The 15,565-nt window shown below is 41.6% G+C and overlaps 1 protein-coding gene across 1 annotated transcript in view; it reads right to left on the reverse strand.

Annotated features, from left to right (window-relative positions):
* Positions 1-15,565, reverse strand: part of ADAMTS12 (ADAM metallopeptidase with thrombospondin type 1 motif 12) — a 389,831-nt gene that overhangs the window by 14,904 nt on the left and 359,362 nt on the right. The window contains exons 21-22 of the mRNA XM_003899561.4: positions 10,921-11,097; positions 7,660-7,803 (exon numbers count right to left, since the gene is read on the reverse strand). Coding sequence (XP_003899610.4) covers positions 7,660-7,803; positions 10,921-11,097 — 321 coding nt within the window. The remainder of the gene's footprint in view (positions 1-7,659; positions 7,804-10,920; positions 11,098-15,565) is intronic.

Here is a 15,565-nt window from a genome sequence, read left to right on the forward strand (position 1 = left end):
GCCTCTGGGTCTCTCCTTTAACACGTGAGAATTACAATCTGAGATGAGATTTGGGTGGGGACACAGAGCCAAACCATATCACCATGCCTCATACCTCCCTGCTTCTGATTGGGCTTTCTTGTTGCCAATGAGACATGAGACACAATGGGACTTGCTCAGTGCCCATATCTGGACAATTCAGAAGTATGGAGATATTAGCCCTCTAAAGGGAGACTCCACCAAAGGGAGACAGGAGTCAGTGGATAACTCTTCTCCTTTCCTACTCGTCCCTCCCTTCCTGGATAAACTGCCATAACACGCAGTAGTTCACACAGTTTTTAGAAGCCTTCCTGTGAGAATCAGCAATCAGTTGCTCCTGACACCAAGCGATGGTCAGTTAGGTAAGATAATCAGTCTAGTAACACACCACTTCATTTTTGACTCCCCTTCTCTGCCTCCTTTCTCTTTTCTGTCACCCCTGCTTCCCTGGCATTGAATTTTCGAATAAAGTTAAATTTTTTCTCGAGACTTTATTTGATAGAAAATCCAGGATAAGACAAGTCAGAATGATGGCAGAATCTGTCCATGGGATAATTTTCTTTATTTTGTTTTTCTGAGATGGAGTCTTGCTCTGTCACCCAGGCTGGAGTGCAGTGGTGCAATCTCGGCTCACTGTGCCCTCTGCATCTTAGGTTCAAGTGATCCTCCTGCCTCAGACTCCCAAGTAGCTGGGATTACAGGCATGTACCACCACATCTGGCTAATTTTAAAATTTTTAGTAGAGATGGGGTTTCACAATGTTAGCCAGGCTGGTCTCAAATCAAACTCCTGACCTCAGGTGATCCACCTGCCTCGGCCTCCCAAAGTGCTAGGAGTACAGGCATGAGTCACCATGCCTGGCCAGAATTTTATTTTCAATATTGCTGATAGAGTGTTATTTATGCAATAAACAAACTTAGGGAGAATAATACCTCTTTCCTTCATTTACGGTTTATTTTGTTCCATCAAACAGGCTGGCCATCTGGCAAACTGATCTGTGGACTGACAAGAGGCCTGAAACTCACTAAGTCTGACTATGTCTAAAGCTTTAGGACAGATGCCAACTCCTCTTTGCTCTAGGAAAAGCCAGAGCATCCAAGGTGCTGGGTATAAAACAGCTGTTTCTTAGGCTGTATGTCTCTGGAATAGCTTTAATATTTGATCTTTTCTCTTTTGAAAGTATTTGATCTTTTCCCTTCTGAACTCAAGACCCACAGCAGCCATGGGTCAACTTTTAGCAGACTTAGAGGTATTCAGTGGCAGAAATATGAAAACCAAAGTATATAGAAACATACTATAAATCAATGAACACATTGAATATTTACAATGAATATAGATTATTTTTGTAATCAAAAGAAAATACATGTTATTTTATTTTTATTTTTTTGCTCAAGTATAGTGGCAAGAAACCATTTTTTTAAAAAGCTAAAGTAGACTGAGGTTCCAAGATGGTCGAACAAGAACACCTCCGGTCTGCAGTTCCCAGCGAGATCAACACAGAAGACAAGTGATTTCTGCATTTCCAACTGAGGTACCTGGTTCACCTCACTGGGACTGGTTGGACAGTGGGTGCAGCTGTCCCTGCACCATGGAGGGCGAGCCAAAGCAGGGCGGGGCATTGCCTCACCTGGGAAGTGCAAGGGGTTCCCTATCCTAGCCAAGGGAAGCCATGACAGACTGTACCTGGATAAATGGAATACTCCCACCCAAATACTGCACTTTTCGAAGGTCTCAGCAACTGGCAGACAAGTATAATCTCTCCTGTGCCTGGTTTGGCAGGTCCCAAGCCCATGGAGCCTTGCTCACTGCTAGCACAGCAGTCTGAGATTGAACGGCAAGGTGACAACCTGGCTGGGGGAGGGGTATCTGCCATTGCTGAGGCTTGAGTAGGTAAACAAAGTGGCTGGGAAGCTCGAACTGGGTAGAGCACACCTCAGCTCAGCAAGGCCAACGGCCTCTGTAGACTCCACCTCTGTGGGCAGGGCATAGCTGAACAAAAGGCAGCAGAAACTTCTGCAGACTTAAACGTCCCTGTCTGACAGCTCTGAAGAGAGCAGTGGTTTTCCCAGCATGGCGTTTGAGCTCTGAGAATGGACAGACTGCCTCCTCAAGTGGGTCCCTGATCCCTGTATAGTCTAATTGGAAGACACCACCTAGTAGAGGCCGACAGACACCTCATATAGGCAGCTGACCCTCTGGGACGAAGCTTCCAGGGGAAGGATCAGGCAGCAACATTTGCTGTTCTGCAATATTTGCTGTTCTGCAGCCTCCGCTGGTGATACCCAGGCAAACAAGGTCTGGAGTGGACCTCCAGCAAACTCCAACAGCCCTGCAGCTGAGGGACCTGACTGTTAGAAGGAAAACTAACAAACAGAAAGGAATAGCATCAACATCAACAAAAAAGACATCTACACCAAAACCTAATCTGTAGGTCACCAACATCAAAGACCAAAAGTAGATAAAACCACAAAGATGGGGAGAAACCAGAGCAGAAAAGCTGAAAATTCTAAAAACCAGAGTGCCTCTTCTCCTCCAAAGGATCACAGCTCCTCACCAGCAACGGAACAGAGCTTGATGGAGAATGATTTTGACAAGTTGACAGAAGTAGGCTTCAGAAGGTCGGTAATAACAAACTTCTCTGAACTAAAGGAGCATGTTCTAACCCATCACAAGGAAGATAAAAACCTTGGAAAAAAGGTTATATGAATGGCTAACTAGAATAAACAGTGAAGAGAAGACCTTAAAAGACCTGATGGAGCTGAAAACTATGGCATGAGAACTTTGTGATGCATGCACAAGCTTCAGTAGCTGATTCAATCAAGTGGAAGAAACAGTATCAGTGTTTGAAGATCAAATTAATGAAATAAAGTGAGAAGACAAGTTTAGAAAAAACAGAGTAAAAAGGAACAAACAAAGCCTCCAAGAAATATGGGACTATGTGAAAAGACCAGATCTACGTTTGATTAGTGTACCTGAAAGTGATGGAGAGAATGGAACCAAGTTGGAAAACACTCCTCAAGATATTATTCAGGAGACCTTCCCTAACCTAGCAAGGCAGGCTAACATTCAAATTCAGGAAATACAGAGAACACCACAAAGGTACTCCTTGAGAATAGCAACCCCAAGACACATAATTATCAGATTCACCAAGGCTGAAATGAAGGAAAAAATGTTAAGGGCAGATAGAGAGAAAGGCTGGGTTACCCACAAAGCGAAGTTCATCAGACTAACAGTGGATCTCTCGGCAGAAACCCTACAAGACAGAAGAGAGTGGGGGCCAATATTCAACATTCTTAAAGAAAAGAATTTTAAACCCAGAATTTCATATCCAGCCAAACTAAGCTTCATAAGTGAAGGAGAAATAAAATGCTTTACAGATAAGCAAATGCTGAGAGATTTTGTCACCACCAGGCCTGCCTTACAAGAGCTCCTGAAGGAAGCACTAAACATGGAAAGGAACAACTGGTACCAGCCACTGCAAAAACATGCCAAATTGTAAAGACCATCGATGCTATGAAGAAACTGCATCAATTAATGGGCAAAATAACCAGCTAACATCATAATGACAGGATCAAATTCACACATAACAATACTAACCTTAAATGTAAATAGGCTAAATGCCCCAATTAAAAGACACAGACTGGCAAATTGGATAAAGAGTCAAGACCCATCAGTGTGCTGTATTCAGGAGACTCATCTCACATGCAGAAATACACATAGGCTCAAAGTGAAGGGATGGAGGAAGATCTACCAAGCAAATGGAAAGCAAAAAAAAAGCAGGGTTTGCAATCCTAGTCTCTAATAAAACAGACTTTAAACCAACAAAGATCAAAAGAGACAAAGAAAGCCATGACATAATGGTAAAGGGATCAATTCAACAAGAAGAGCTAACTATCCTAAATATATATTCACCCAATACTGGAGCACCCAGATTCATAAAGCAAGTCTGTAAAGACCTACAAAGAGTCTTAGACTCCCACACAATAATAATGGGAGATTTAACTTCCCACTGTCAATATTAGATCAACAAGACAGAAGGTTAACAAGGGTCTCCAGGACTTGTTCTCAGCTCTGCACCAAGCAGACCTATTTGACATCTACAGAACTCTCCACCCCAAATGAACAGAAGATACATTCTTCGCACACCGCCTCACATTTATTCTAAAATTGACCACATAATTGGAAGGAAAGCACTCCTTAGCAAATGTAGAAGAACAGAAATCACAACAAACTGACTCTCAGACCACAGTGCAATCAAATTAGAACTCAGAATTAAGAAACTCACTCAAAACTGTACAACCACATGGAAACTGAACAACCTGCTCTTGAATGACTACTGGGTAAATAACAAAATGAAGGCAGAGATAAAGATGTTCTTTGAAACCAAAGAAAAGAAAGATACAACATACCAGAATCTCTGGGCCACATTTAAAGCAGTGTGTAGAGGGAAATTTATAGCACTAAATGCCCACAAGAGAAAGCAGGAAAGATCTAAAATCGACATCCTAACATCACAATTAAAAGAACTAGAGAAGCAAGAGGAAACAAATTCAAAAGCTAGCAGCAGGCAAGAAAACAACTAAGGTCAGATCAGAACGGAAGGAGACAGAGACACAAAAAACCCTTCAAAAAATCAATGAATCCAAGAGCTGGTTTTTTGAAAAGATCAACAAAATTGATAGACTGCTAGCAAGACTAATAAAGAAGAAAAGAGAGAAGAATAAAATAGATGCAATAAAAAATGATACAGGGGATATCACCACCGATCCCACAGAAATACAAACTACCATCAGAGAATACTATAAATAACTCTATGCAAATAAACTAGAAAACCTAGAAGAAATGGATCAATTCCTGGACACATACACCCTACCAAGGCTAAACCAAGAAGAAGTTGAATCTCTCAATAGACCAATTACAGACTCTGAAATTGAGGCAATAATTAAGAGCATACCAACCAAAAAAGTCCAGGACCAGACGGATTCACAGCTGAACTCTACCAGAGGTACAAAGAGGAGCTGGTACCATTTATTCTGAAACTATTCTAATCAATAGAAAAAGAGGGATTCCTCCCTAACTTATTTTATGAGGCCAGCATCATCCTGATACCAAAGCCTGGCACAGACACAACAAAAAAAGAAAATTTTAGACCAATATCCCTGATGAACATCGATGCAAAAATCCTCAGTAAAACACTGGCAAACCGAATCAAGGAGCACATCAAAAAGCTTATCCACCATGATCAAGTGGGCTTCATCCTTGGGATGCAAGACTGGTTCAACATATTCAAATCAATAAATGTAATCTATCACATAAACAGAACCAATGACAAAAACCACATGATTATCTCAATAGACGCAGAAAAGGCCTTTGACAAAATTCAACAGCTCTTCATGCTAAAAGCTCTCAATAAATTCAGTATTGATGGAATGTATCTGAAAATAATAAGAGCTATTTATGACAAACCCACAGCCAATATCATACTGAATGGGCAAAAACTGGAAGCATTCCCTTTGAAAACAGGCACAAGACAAGTATGCCCTCTCTCACCACTTCTATTCAACATAGTGTTGCAAATTTTGGCCAGGGCAATCAGGCAAGAGAAAGAAATCAAGGGTATTCAATTAGGAAAAGAGGAAGTCAAATTGTCCCTGTTTGCAGATGACATAATTGTATATTTAGAAAACCCTATTGTCTCAGCCCAAAATTTCCTTAAGCTGATAAGCAACTTCAGCAAAGTCTCAGGATACAAAATCAATATGCAAAAATCACAAGCATTCCTGTACACCAATAACAGACAAACAGAGCCAAATCATGAGTGAACTCCCATTCACAATTGCTACAAAGAGAATAAAATACCTAGGAATCCAACTTATGAGGGATGTGAAGGACCTCTTCAAGGAGAACTACAAACCACTACTCAACGAAATAAAAGAGGACACAAACAAACGGAAGAACATTCCATGCTCATGGATAGGAAGAATCAATATCGTGAAAATGGCCATACTGCCCAAGGTAATTTATAGATTTAATGCCATCCGCATCAAGCTACTAATGACTTTCTTCACAGAATTGGAAAATACTACTTTAAAGTTCATATGGAACCAAAAAAGAGCCCGCATTGCCAAGACAATCATAAGCAAAAAGAAGAAAGCTGGAGGCATCAGGCTACCTGACTTTAAATTATACTACAAGTCTACAGTAACCAAAACAGCACGGTACTGGTACCAAAATAGATATATAGACCAATAGAACAGAAAAGAGGCCTCAGATACAACATCACACATCTACAGTCATCTGATATTTGACAAACCCCACAAAAACAAGCAATGGGGAAAGGATTCCCTACGTAATAAATGGTGGTGGGAAAACTGGCTAGTCTTATGTAGAAAGCCGAAACTGGATCCCTTCCTTACACCTTATACAAAAATTAATTCAAGATGGATTAAAGACTTAAATGTTAGACCTAAAACCATAAAAACCATAGAAGAAAATCTAGGCAATACCATTTAGGACATAGGCGTGGGCAAAGACTTCATGACTAAAACACCAAAAGCAATGGCAACAAAAGTCGAAATATACAAATGGGATCCAATTAAACTAAGGAGTTTCTGCACGGCAAAAGAAACTACCATCAGAGTGAACAGGCAACCTCCAGAATAGGAGAAAATTTTGACAATCTACCCATATGACAAAGGGCTAATATCTAGAATCTGCAAAAAACATAAACAAATTTACAAGAAAACAAATAAACTACTCCATCAAAAAGTGGGCAAAGGATATGAACAGACAGTTCTCAAAAGAAGATATTTATGTAAAACAGACACATGAAAAAATGCTCATCATCACTGGTCATCAGAGAAATGCAAATCAAAACCACAAGGAGATACCATCTCATGCCAGTTAGAATGGCGATCATTAAAAAGTCAAGAAACAACAGATGCTGGAGAGGATGTGGAGAAATAGGAATGCTTTTACACTGTTGATGGGAGTGTAAATTAGTTCAACCATTGTGGAAGACAGCGTGGTGATTCATCAAGGATCTAGAACTAGAAATACCATTTGACCCAGCCATCCCATTACTGGGTATATTCCTAAAGAATTATAAATCATGCTACTATAAGGACACATGCATATGTATGTTTATTGCAGCACTATTCACAATAGCAAAGACTTGGAACCAACCCAAATGTCCATCAATGATAGATTGGACTATGAAAATGTGGCACATATACACCATGGAATACTATGTAGCCACATAAAAAGGATGAGTTCGTGTCCTTTGTGGGGACATGGATGCAGCTGGAAACTATCATTCTCAGCAAACTATCGCAAGGACAGAAAACCAAGCACCACATGTTCTCACTCATAGGTGGGAACTGAACAATGAGAACACTTGGACACAGGGCGGGGAACATCACACACTGGGGCCTGTCAGGGGGTGGGGGGCTGGGAGAGGGATAGCATTAGGAGAAATACCTAACGTAAATGATGAGTTGATGGATGCAGCAAACCAACATGGCACATGTAACCTATGTAACAAACCTGCAGGTTGTGCACATGTAACCTAGAACTTAAAGTATTTAAAAAAAAAAAAAAAAAAAGCTAAAGTAAAAAAAAGTATGTATAAACGAGTCTTACCAGGTCCCAGTTCCCAGTGGCCCAGTGACAGCAGAGGTGCTCATTGCAAGACATGGTGGATGTGGGTCTTTTTGTCCAGTCACAGAGGCCTCCTGGACAGAACACTTCTCTCTCCTGAACTCCGCCTCCACAGGACCTGGAGCACTGATACACAGCAGTGACAAGATTAGGTAAAAGTCAGGTGGAGACATGTTTAATGATAAGTGAAGAACTTCGTATTGTCATTTTGTTGTGTACAGTGTTATTAGGAATATTGGTATCTGTATTGGAATTTATAGCATTCCTGCAAGTTCCTTACAATGACCACTCACTATTTTTCTTTTAAATGGGGAAACAAGGATTAAAGAGAGGCAGAAATATTGATGAAGCAAATCCTGAAGACATAAGGAGGAGAAAAGTCAGAAGATGCCAAATAGTCTAATGTTAAACAATATGTCAAAAGGAAGGAATTTTTTTTTAAAAAACCTAAATGAGTGGTCATTCCAGAATGGACATTATTTTATCTGCATTTTGTCTTCTGAAAAAGGTTTTTTAGTAACAAAAATGTAAAATTTAGGTTTTTTATAATGATTATCTCTGACAGCCCAAAAGGGGGGCACACATTTGCAATACAATTTTGTTTGCCTCCTATTAAAATGAGATTTAGTCTTCCTTTTCCACTGCATAAAGTTTTAGAATTAAATTTCTCCATAGTAGGAGTAATAAAATGGATGGATTCACTCAGGACTTAGATGCATTGGCTGTAATACTCATAAAATAAATTCAAGATGACAAGTCAGATTTCTAAAGGGGTAGAATTCTGAAACATGTCAGGTTTTTGCTTACTAGAATAATTCTATAAGATACATTATCTCATGTGCATGAGTTTTTTTAGGAGGAAATAAAATAATTCGCCAAGAATATTTGAAAAGTTCTTTGAGTATTTTGAAAAGCACTTTGAAAAATCTTAGTTTTAGCATGGTTACAACAATAACAACAAGATAATTATGGCTGTCTTGCAAACATCATGTCCATCACATCAGGTAGTATGTGTGTGGTAGTATCATAGAAAACAGGGAAATTATATGCAATTAATCTTTTCTGCTCAATAAAAGAACTAATGTAGCACCTTCACAATATTCCAGCTTTGAGAATCAACATCAACTTTTTCCCACTTATTCAATCTGTTTTTAACCCCATCTGAGGAGACAGGGAGAGGAATTCCACATCTGGGGTTCCTGTGCATACCTACCTATGTGTACATAGATTCGGCACCACCTGGCCAAGTAATTTCCAGGAAAAGGGGGTCAAAAAAGTGGTTCTCAAATGTTCCTCAGACCAGCAACTTCAGCATCTTCTGAGCGTTTGTTAGAAATGCAAAATTTCAGGCCCCACCTCAGATCCCCTGAACTGGCCATTCTGGGGGTAGGACCCATCCATCTGTGCATTGACAAGCCCTCCAGGTTGTCCTGAAGCATGATAAAGCTTGACTACCACTGGTATAGAGATGGTCCCATAGCTAAAATGCATCTGCCATGGAGGGTAGTCGGGGCGGGCCGATATGCTTGCCAGATGGGTTCATAACATTCCCAGGATGGCAGTCAGCACCACAGGCAGGGAAAGTACCTAAAGATGCCCAATTCCTTAACAGCAGCTCCGGGTACTCAACTGACTTTTACATTTTCTATCTCTACTGCTGCTTAAGAGGGAACTCTACCACCTTTGTGGTTTGCTCAAAACAGGCAATTTAGAAAGAAGGGTGAGAGAAGGGCTTCAGGGAACAGGCTCCTGATGGGGATCCTGGAAGCTACTGAGGAAACATAAAGAATAGATCTTTTTCATAACCAGAAAGATTTGATTGCTCATCTTTGATCACCTGCAAATGCCATTTCTCTGACAGGGCAACCTAAGCTCCTCTCTGAATTCCTGGATTCTGGAAGCTGCTGCCTGAACAGGTCCAGGCCAGGGTCAGTACCTATGGAGAGTTTGGAGGTCTGGGTTCAGAGCCTGGGAGTAGCAGGCACTTCATGTACTCCAGAAGTAGGCAGGGGAAGGAGGATGAAGAGGGGACAGTGGTGGCTGCTGCCCCAGAAAACTCTAGGTAGTGGCCCAGAGCCTGAGGAATCAGTGTGGATGCTTGGCCGGTGGGTGGTAAGTAAGTTGGGGCTCAGTCCTCCACAGGCTTTGACACTAACTCTGTAGCCTCAGGTTGGGATTCTTTGCCTTCCCTTCACTGGCACATGGTAAGTGCCCCGCAAAGTAGTTATTGACTCATTCTTTCTCCTTAGTTCACTTTTTGTTCAATGCCCATTGGGCTAAGTTCCACAGCATAGCAGGATCAAAGATGGGCAATCAAAGATAAGCAATCAAATCTTTCTTGTTGCGAATGCCTTATGTTTGAACTAAAACTCCATTTATTTTCTCATTGTGTGTCTCAGGTAGGTTTCTCAACCTAAGTCTCAATTTCTTCCCCTATAAAATAGGATTAAAAATGCCTACCATCCAGGTCATGGAGAGAATTAAACCAAGTATTGCAGGCAAACTGCCTAGCTCCTGGACGCACTCAAAATATGCGGCCTTCCTTTTTTTTATTTTTATTTTTTGGTCTTCTTTCTATCATTTGTGGATGTAGTTGGGAGTATGTTTTAGCTGTTGAGATATTTAAACATTTGTCTGTTGAAAAATGAGATCATCACACTTCACCAAAGAACCTCACCAAAGTAACCTTCTTTCCATGTGTCAAAGTAAAACTAAGACCCAGCAGAGCCAGGGCCCTCATAAAGAGAGCACACACACACACACACTCACTATTTGTACAATGATCTGAGAGATGGAAGAGATGAAACTCTAATATTATACTGTGTGGAAAAGATGGGGCTGTTTCTCCCAGCCTGACTGCAGAAGCCTCAGAGAGGCGTGTTAGGCTCTGTCTGCAAATGGCTCTCATCAGACTCGTCCTTGTTCAAATAATCCCATTGTATTCATTTCCCCAGCAGGAACACCAATTCCCCGGTATATCCATTGGGAGACCAGATTGCAACATAACACTGAACTGTTGTGATTAAAACCATAACACATTGTCTTTTCCATGGAATTTTTTCACCTCCTGAAAGTGTTAGACCCATTCGGCTTCCCAGATACAGGGTGGGGTCACTGAACAGAGGCCAGTCATTGGCAGGACACAGGTGTGGTCTTCCCTGATTTCTACATTTATGCAGTAACACCGAGATTCATGGCTTGCCAGGTTGTGTGAAGACATCGCTCCCTTTCTGGGCGCCATACCTGGCTCCAAGGCTCCACCTGCCACACCCCACAGGGCTCGGGGTTACAGCTCATGCTCAATGGGGGAGGAATGCCGGCCAGGAACTGGCAGTGAAATGGCCTCAGGTTCCGGTGGTCCCGGCTGTCCACGCACTGAATCTCGCGTATCTTGAAGCCCCCACTGCAGTTTCTGGAGCACTGTATGGAAAGCAAAAGCAAAGGCGATCTCTGAGTCATTGGCATCAGGCCTCCCTTCCTTCCCCTCAGCTGTGGAGGTGCCAGGCATCCAGTCATAAAGAGAGGTTAGGTCTAGTTCTGGTGAACCCTGCTTTCCCTCCTACACCACAGAGCAGGAGGCACCCCAGCAGCTCCTGATATCGGGAAACACATGCTTGGCCCAAACTCTGTTGAGGGCCAACAGAGGTGGGTGAGAATTCCAGTTCTGCCACTCACTAGTCATGAGTCCCTGGGCCTGTCACTGAAGTACGCTGAGCCTCAGGTGTCCCATCTCTAAACTGGGATCATAACTGCTACCTCACAGCTGTGGGGAGATTATAGACCCTGGGGCTGGAGTGCCTGCTGGCACAGCATCTGCCCTGGTGGGTGGCCGTTCCCTCTGGAAGTCAGTATTTGCTGGAGGCAGAGTGGCCTGCCTATCCCTTCCCAGGAGTAGGCATTGCTGCTAAGCCTTCTCCATCTCTCCTTCAGAATGCTGGTTTTCTCTATGATGCTGGATGCAGAATATGATAGTATGTCTCTCTCATGAAGGGTCTTGAGTAGGGAAATAAACTGCATAACTACTCAGTGGTTTGACTCATGGGTGTGAGCAAAGGCTGTCCTTGCCCCCACCCTCACCATTCCTCCTGCAGCGCCATCACCTGCAGCCATCACTGAGAGTCTTCTCAGCACTTGCCCCCGATAGCCACCACACAGGCCCTACTCACTCCCCTCCTCTCTGACCCCACCTGCTGTGCAGCAGCCCAGGTTCCCCAGCAGGCTGCTGACTTCCCTTGGACGGTGATAAACACTGATGGGCCTGGGTCACCCACAACCAAGTTTACCCAGCCTGTTCCAGAGTGCTGCTTTGTTGACTCTCTGACCACTTGGATTTTGGCAGTTCCTCACTCACCCACCTATAAAGATTTTATCTGATCATAACTTGAGTGTCTGGGACTTGCTCTCTGGTCTGTTTAGAACTCTAGTGCTTGCCATAGCCCTTCTGCTTATCTTCCCTCTGCAGCCTGGTGTCTCATGGCCAGACCTGGCCTGATGGGTCTTGTCACTGCCCACACTGAGGTGGGGAACTGAGGTAGGTGGGATGGAGGCTAACATCTGTGCTCGTCAGCCCAGGTTCTTCCCCAGGTTCTCCTCGGGTTAATACAATGACCTTGGGGTTCCCATGTCCTGAATGTTCCTTCCTCTATTCTCTGCATTACCCACTACTGTTCTTTTTTTTAATGCCTCAGTTTCAATGGCGCCTCTTCTGAGAGGTCCTCCTGCAATACCTGATCTAAAGGAGGTGATTTCTCTTGTAATTTGTCTCAGCTCCTCTTCTGTTTTCATCCCATAAAGCTAAACTGCAGAGCAACTTTTATTGATTTTGTCCATCCTTTCTACTATCCATCACTGCCATGAAAGCAGAGCCTGCCCTGCCCTGTTCTGCATCGCACCATGGGTCCCTAGCACAGGGACAGGCACAGTGTAGATGGCCATTATGAAGCTGTTGAATCAACACTGAATTATGAGAAAATGCCAGCTGGGAGGGCTCCCAATGGGCTAAAGAGATCTCTGGTAATTACAGGATAAATAATGTGTTTCTTTACCCTCTGAATCCTTCCATCAGTGATCTCATTGGCAGTCTTGGCCAAGGAAACAAGTCACCAAGAAAGGGTGTCCCTTGCTGTAAGGTATATTTTCATCTGGCTCTTCTCTCTGAAGGGTAAAAGACCACGCTGTCTTTCTGGCTATGGTGGAATAGCCATGATTCTAGGGCTGTGGTTGAGGAAAGAAAATTCCTCAAGACTTTTCAGTAGACATAGACCCCAAAACACTGCTCCCCCTTCTTCCTCTGATTGGCAGATTTCACCAAGTCACCTGACTTCGAACATCAGTCTGTAGCTTGGAAACACATGGGCCCATGTGACGAGGGGGCAGATTGATGCTCTGATACTACCATAAATCAAGTGTGTTTAGGTTATCAGAAATAAGCAATACTTGCTAACAGCTTCTCAAAAGTACAAATGGAAAACTTTATTTTCCTGCCACACAATAAACACACAAAGAAAAACAGTAACAGCAAACTTAAAATTCACCACAGAACAAATAAGAAAGCATGCTAATAGCTTCCACTCAAAGCAACTATTTGCCTGACAAAATAAATTTCCAGGAAATAGCACATAGTTAAAACAAGAGTACTTTTTATTAGGAAAAGGGGATTTAAAAGACATAAGCATAAAATGAGACTTTACTTTTTTATTTTCCATTTGTTGGTATAATCTGTTATTCCTAAACTTATTTTTCAAATTAGCATTACTCTTTTGTCAAGAGCATATTCACATTCAGTGGGAAATAAAATTTATTAATATGCTGAAGTCAGTAATAAGGGAAGACACTCACTAAATCTATGATTATTCCATTCCATTTTCAAAAGAGCCTCTGATTCTGTTAGCAAGAGGGAAGTGACAGCATATTAAGTCACTGCAGTCCTAATGCTCTTTTGCTTTTGTGTGCTGAATGACAATTGTGATATTCATTTTCTTATTGCCTGAGAGGAGGGCTGTTTGTATTCCTGTTTTCCTAATGTAAAGTCTGCGAACCAGACTGAGGACAAGAGGTAGGCTAATGAGAACAGAAAGACTGGAGAATACCCTGTTGAAACCAAACAGGTCTGATAGAATCCAGTTACCACATCACTATATCAGTTTGTTTAACTCCTATGATTTGCAAAGCAAACTGAGTTAGAATGAAAAATACCCTTAGCTTACTGGGGCCACTGGCAGAGGTAAAATGAAATAAAAACCTTTTCTTTCTTGTGCTATTTTTGATTTATGAAGTCTTCCTAATACACTTCCCAGGTTGGATTCCTACAGAGTGTTCAGAGAAGTATAGCACAACTAGCAAACATAGGACTGGGGGACTAACAGACCAAATCCATCTATGGCCCTGGCATCAGGTGGCTATGTGACTGCAGATTAATCACTGTACTTCTCTAAGCCTCCATTTCTCCATTGGTATTCAAAAGAGGATAAACTAGATGATTAAACTATCACAGCATTCTAGAGTGTCATAAATGTATGAGATCACTGAGTTTGTGCTCTGTTTTGATTTCAGAATACTTTCTTCCTCTCAAAGTTATACATCAAATACTAAATTGAGATATGGAAAGAATTCCTTTCTGACCTTTTCCTTATGCTAAACACATTCATAAGACCCTTAAAATAATTTGAAGATCAGATAGTTGTAGGTGTGCGGTCTTATTTCTGGGTTCTCTATTCTGATCCATTGGTCCATGTGTCCGTTTTTTTACCAGTACCATGCTGTTTTGGTTACTGTAGCCCTGTAGTATATTTTGAAGTCTCTTAGCCTGATGCCTCCAGCTTTGTTCTTAAGCAATTACAATATAAGCAAAAATTGACAAATGGGATCTATTAAACTAAAGAGCTTCTGTACAGCAAAATAAATTATCAACAGAGTAAACACACAACCTACAGAATGGGAGAAAACTTTTGCAAACTATGCATCTGACAAAGCTCTAATATCCAACATCTCTAAGGCACTTAAATTTATACCCAAAAACAAAAAAAAAAAAACACAAAAAACAAGCAACCACATAAAAAAGTGGGCAAAGGACATGAACAGACACTTTTCAAAAAAAGATATACATGAGGTCAACAGTCATATGAAAAATAGCTCAACATCACTGATCATTAGAGAAATGCAAATCAAAACCACGATGAGATACCATTTCATACCTGTCAAAGTGGCTATTATTAAAAAGTAAAAAAATAACAGATGCTGACGAGGCTGTGGAGAAAAAGGAATGCTTATATACTGTTGGTAATAGAGTATATTAATTTAGCCATTGTGAAAGACGGTGTTGGTGATTCCTCAAGACCTAAAGACAGAAATACTATTTGACCCAGCAATTCCATTACTGGGAATATACATTATTCTGTTATAAAGACACATGTACACATATGTTCACTATGGCACTATCCACAACAGCAAAGACATGGAATCAACCTAAATGCCCATCAATGATAAACTGGTTAAAGAAAATGTGGTAATATACACAATGGAATACTACAAAGCCATAAAAAAGAATGAGATCATGTCCTTTGCAGGAACATGGATAGAGCTAGAGGCCATTATCCTTAGCAAACTAACACAGGAACAGAAAACCAAATACCATGTGTTCTCACTTATAAGTGGGAGCTAAATGATAAGAACACATGGACACATGGAGGGGAACAACACACACTGGGGACTAATGGAGGGTGGAATGTAGGAGGAGGGAGAGGATCAGGAAAAATAACTAATGGGCGCTAGGCTTAATACCTGGGTGATGAAATAATCTGTACAAGAAACCCCCATGACACAAGTTTACCTATGTAGCAAACCTGCACTTGTACCCCAAACTTAAAATAAAAGTTAAAAAAATTTTATT

Source organism: Papio anubis, chromosome 5, assembly GCF_008728515.1.
Source record: "Papio anubis isolate 15944 chromosome 5, Panubis1.0, whole genome shotgun sequence".
Classification (NCBI taxonomy): Eukaryota; Metazoa; Chordata; class Mammalia; order Primates; family Cercopithecidae; genus Papio; species Papio anubis.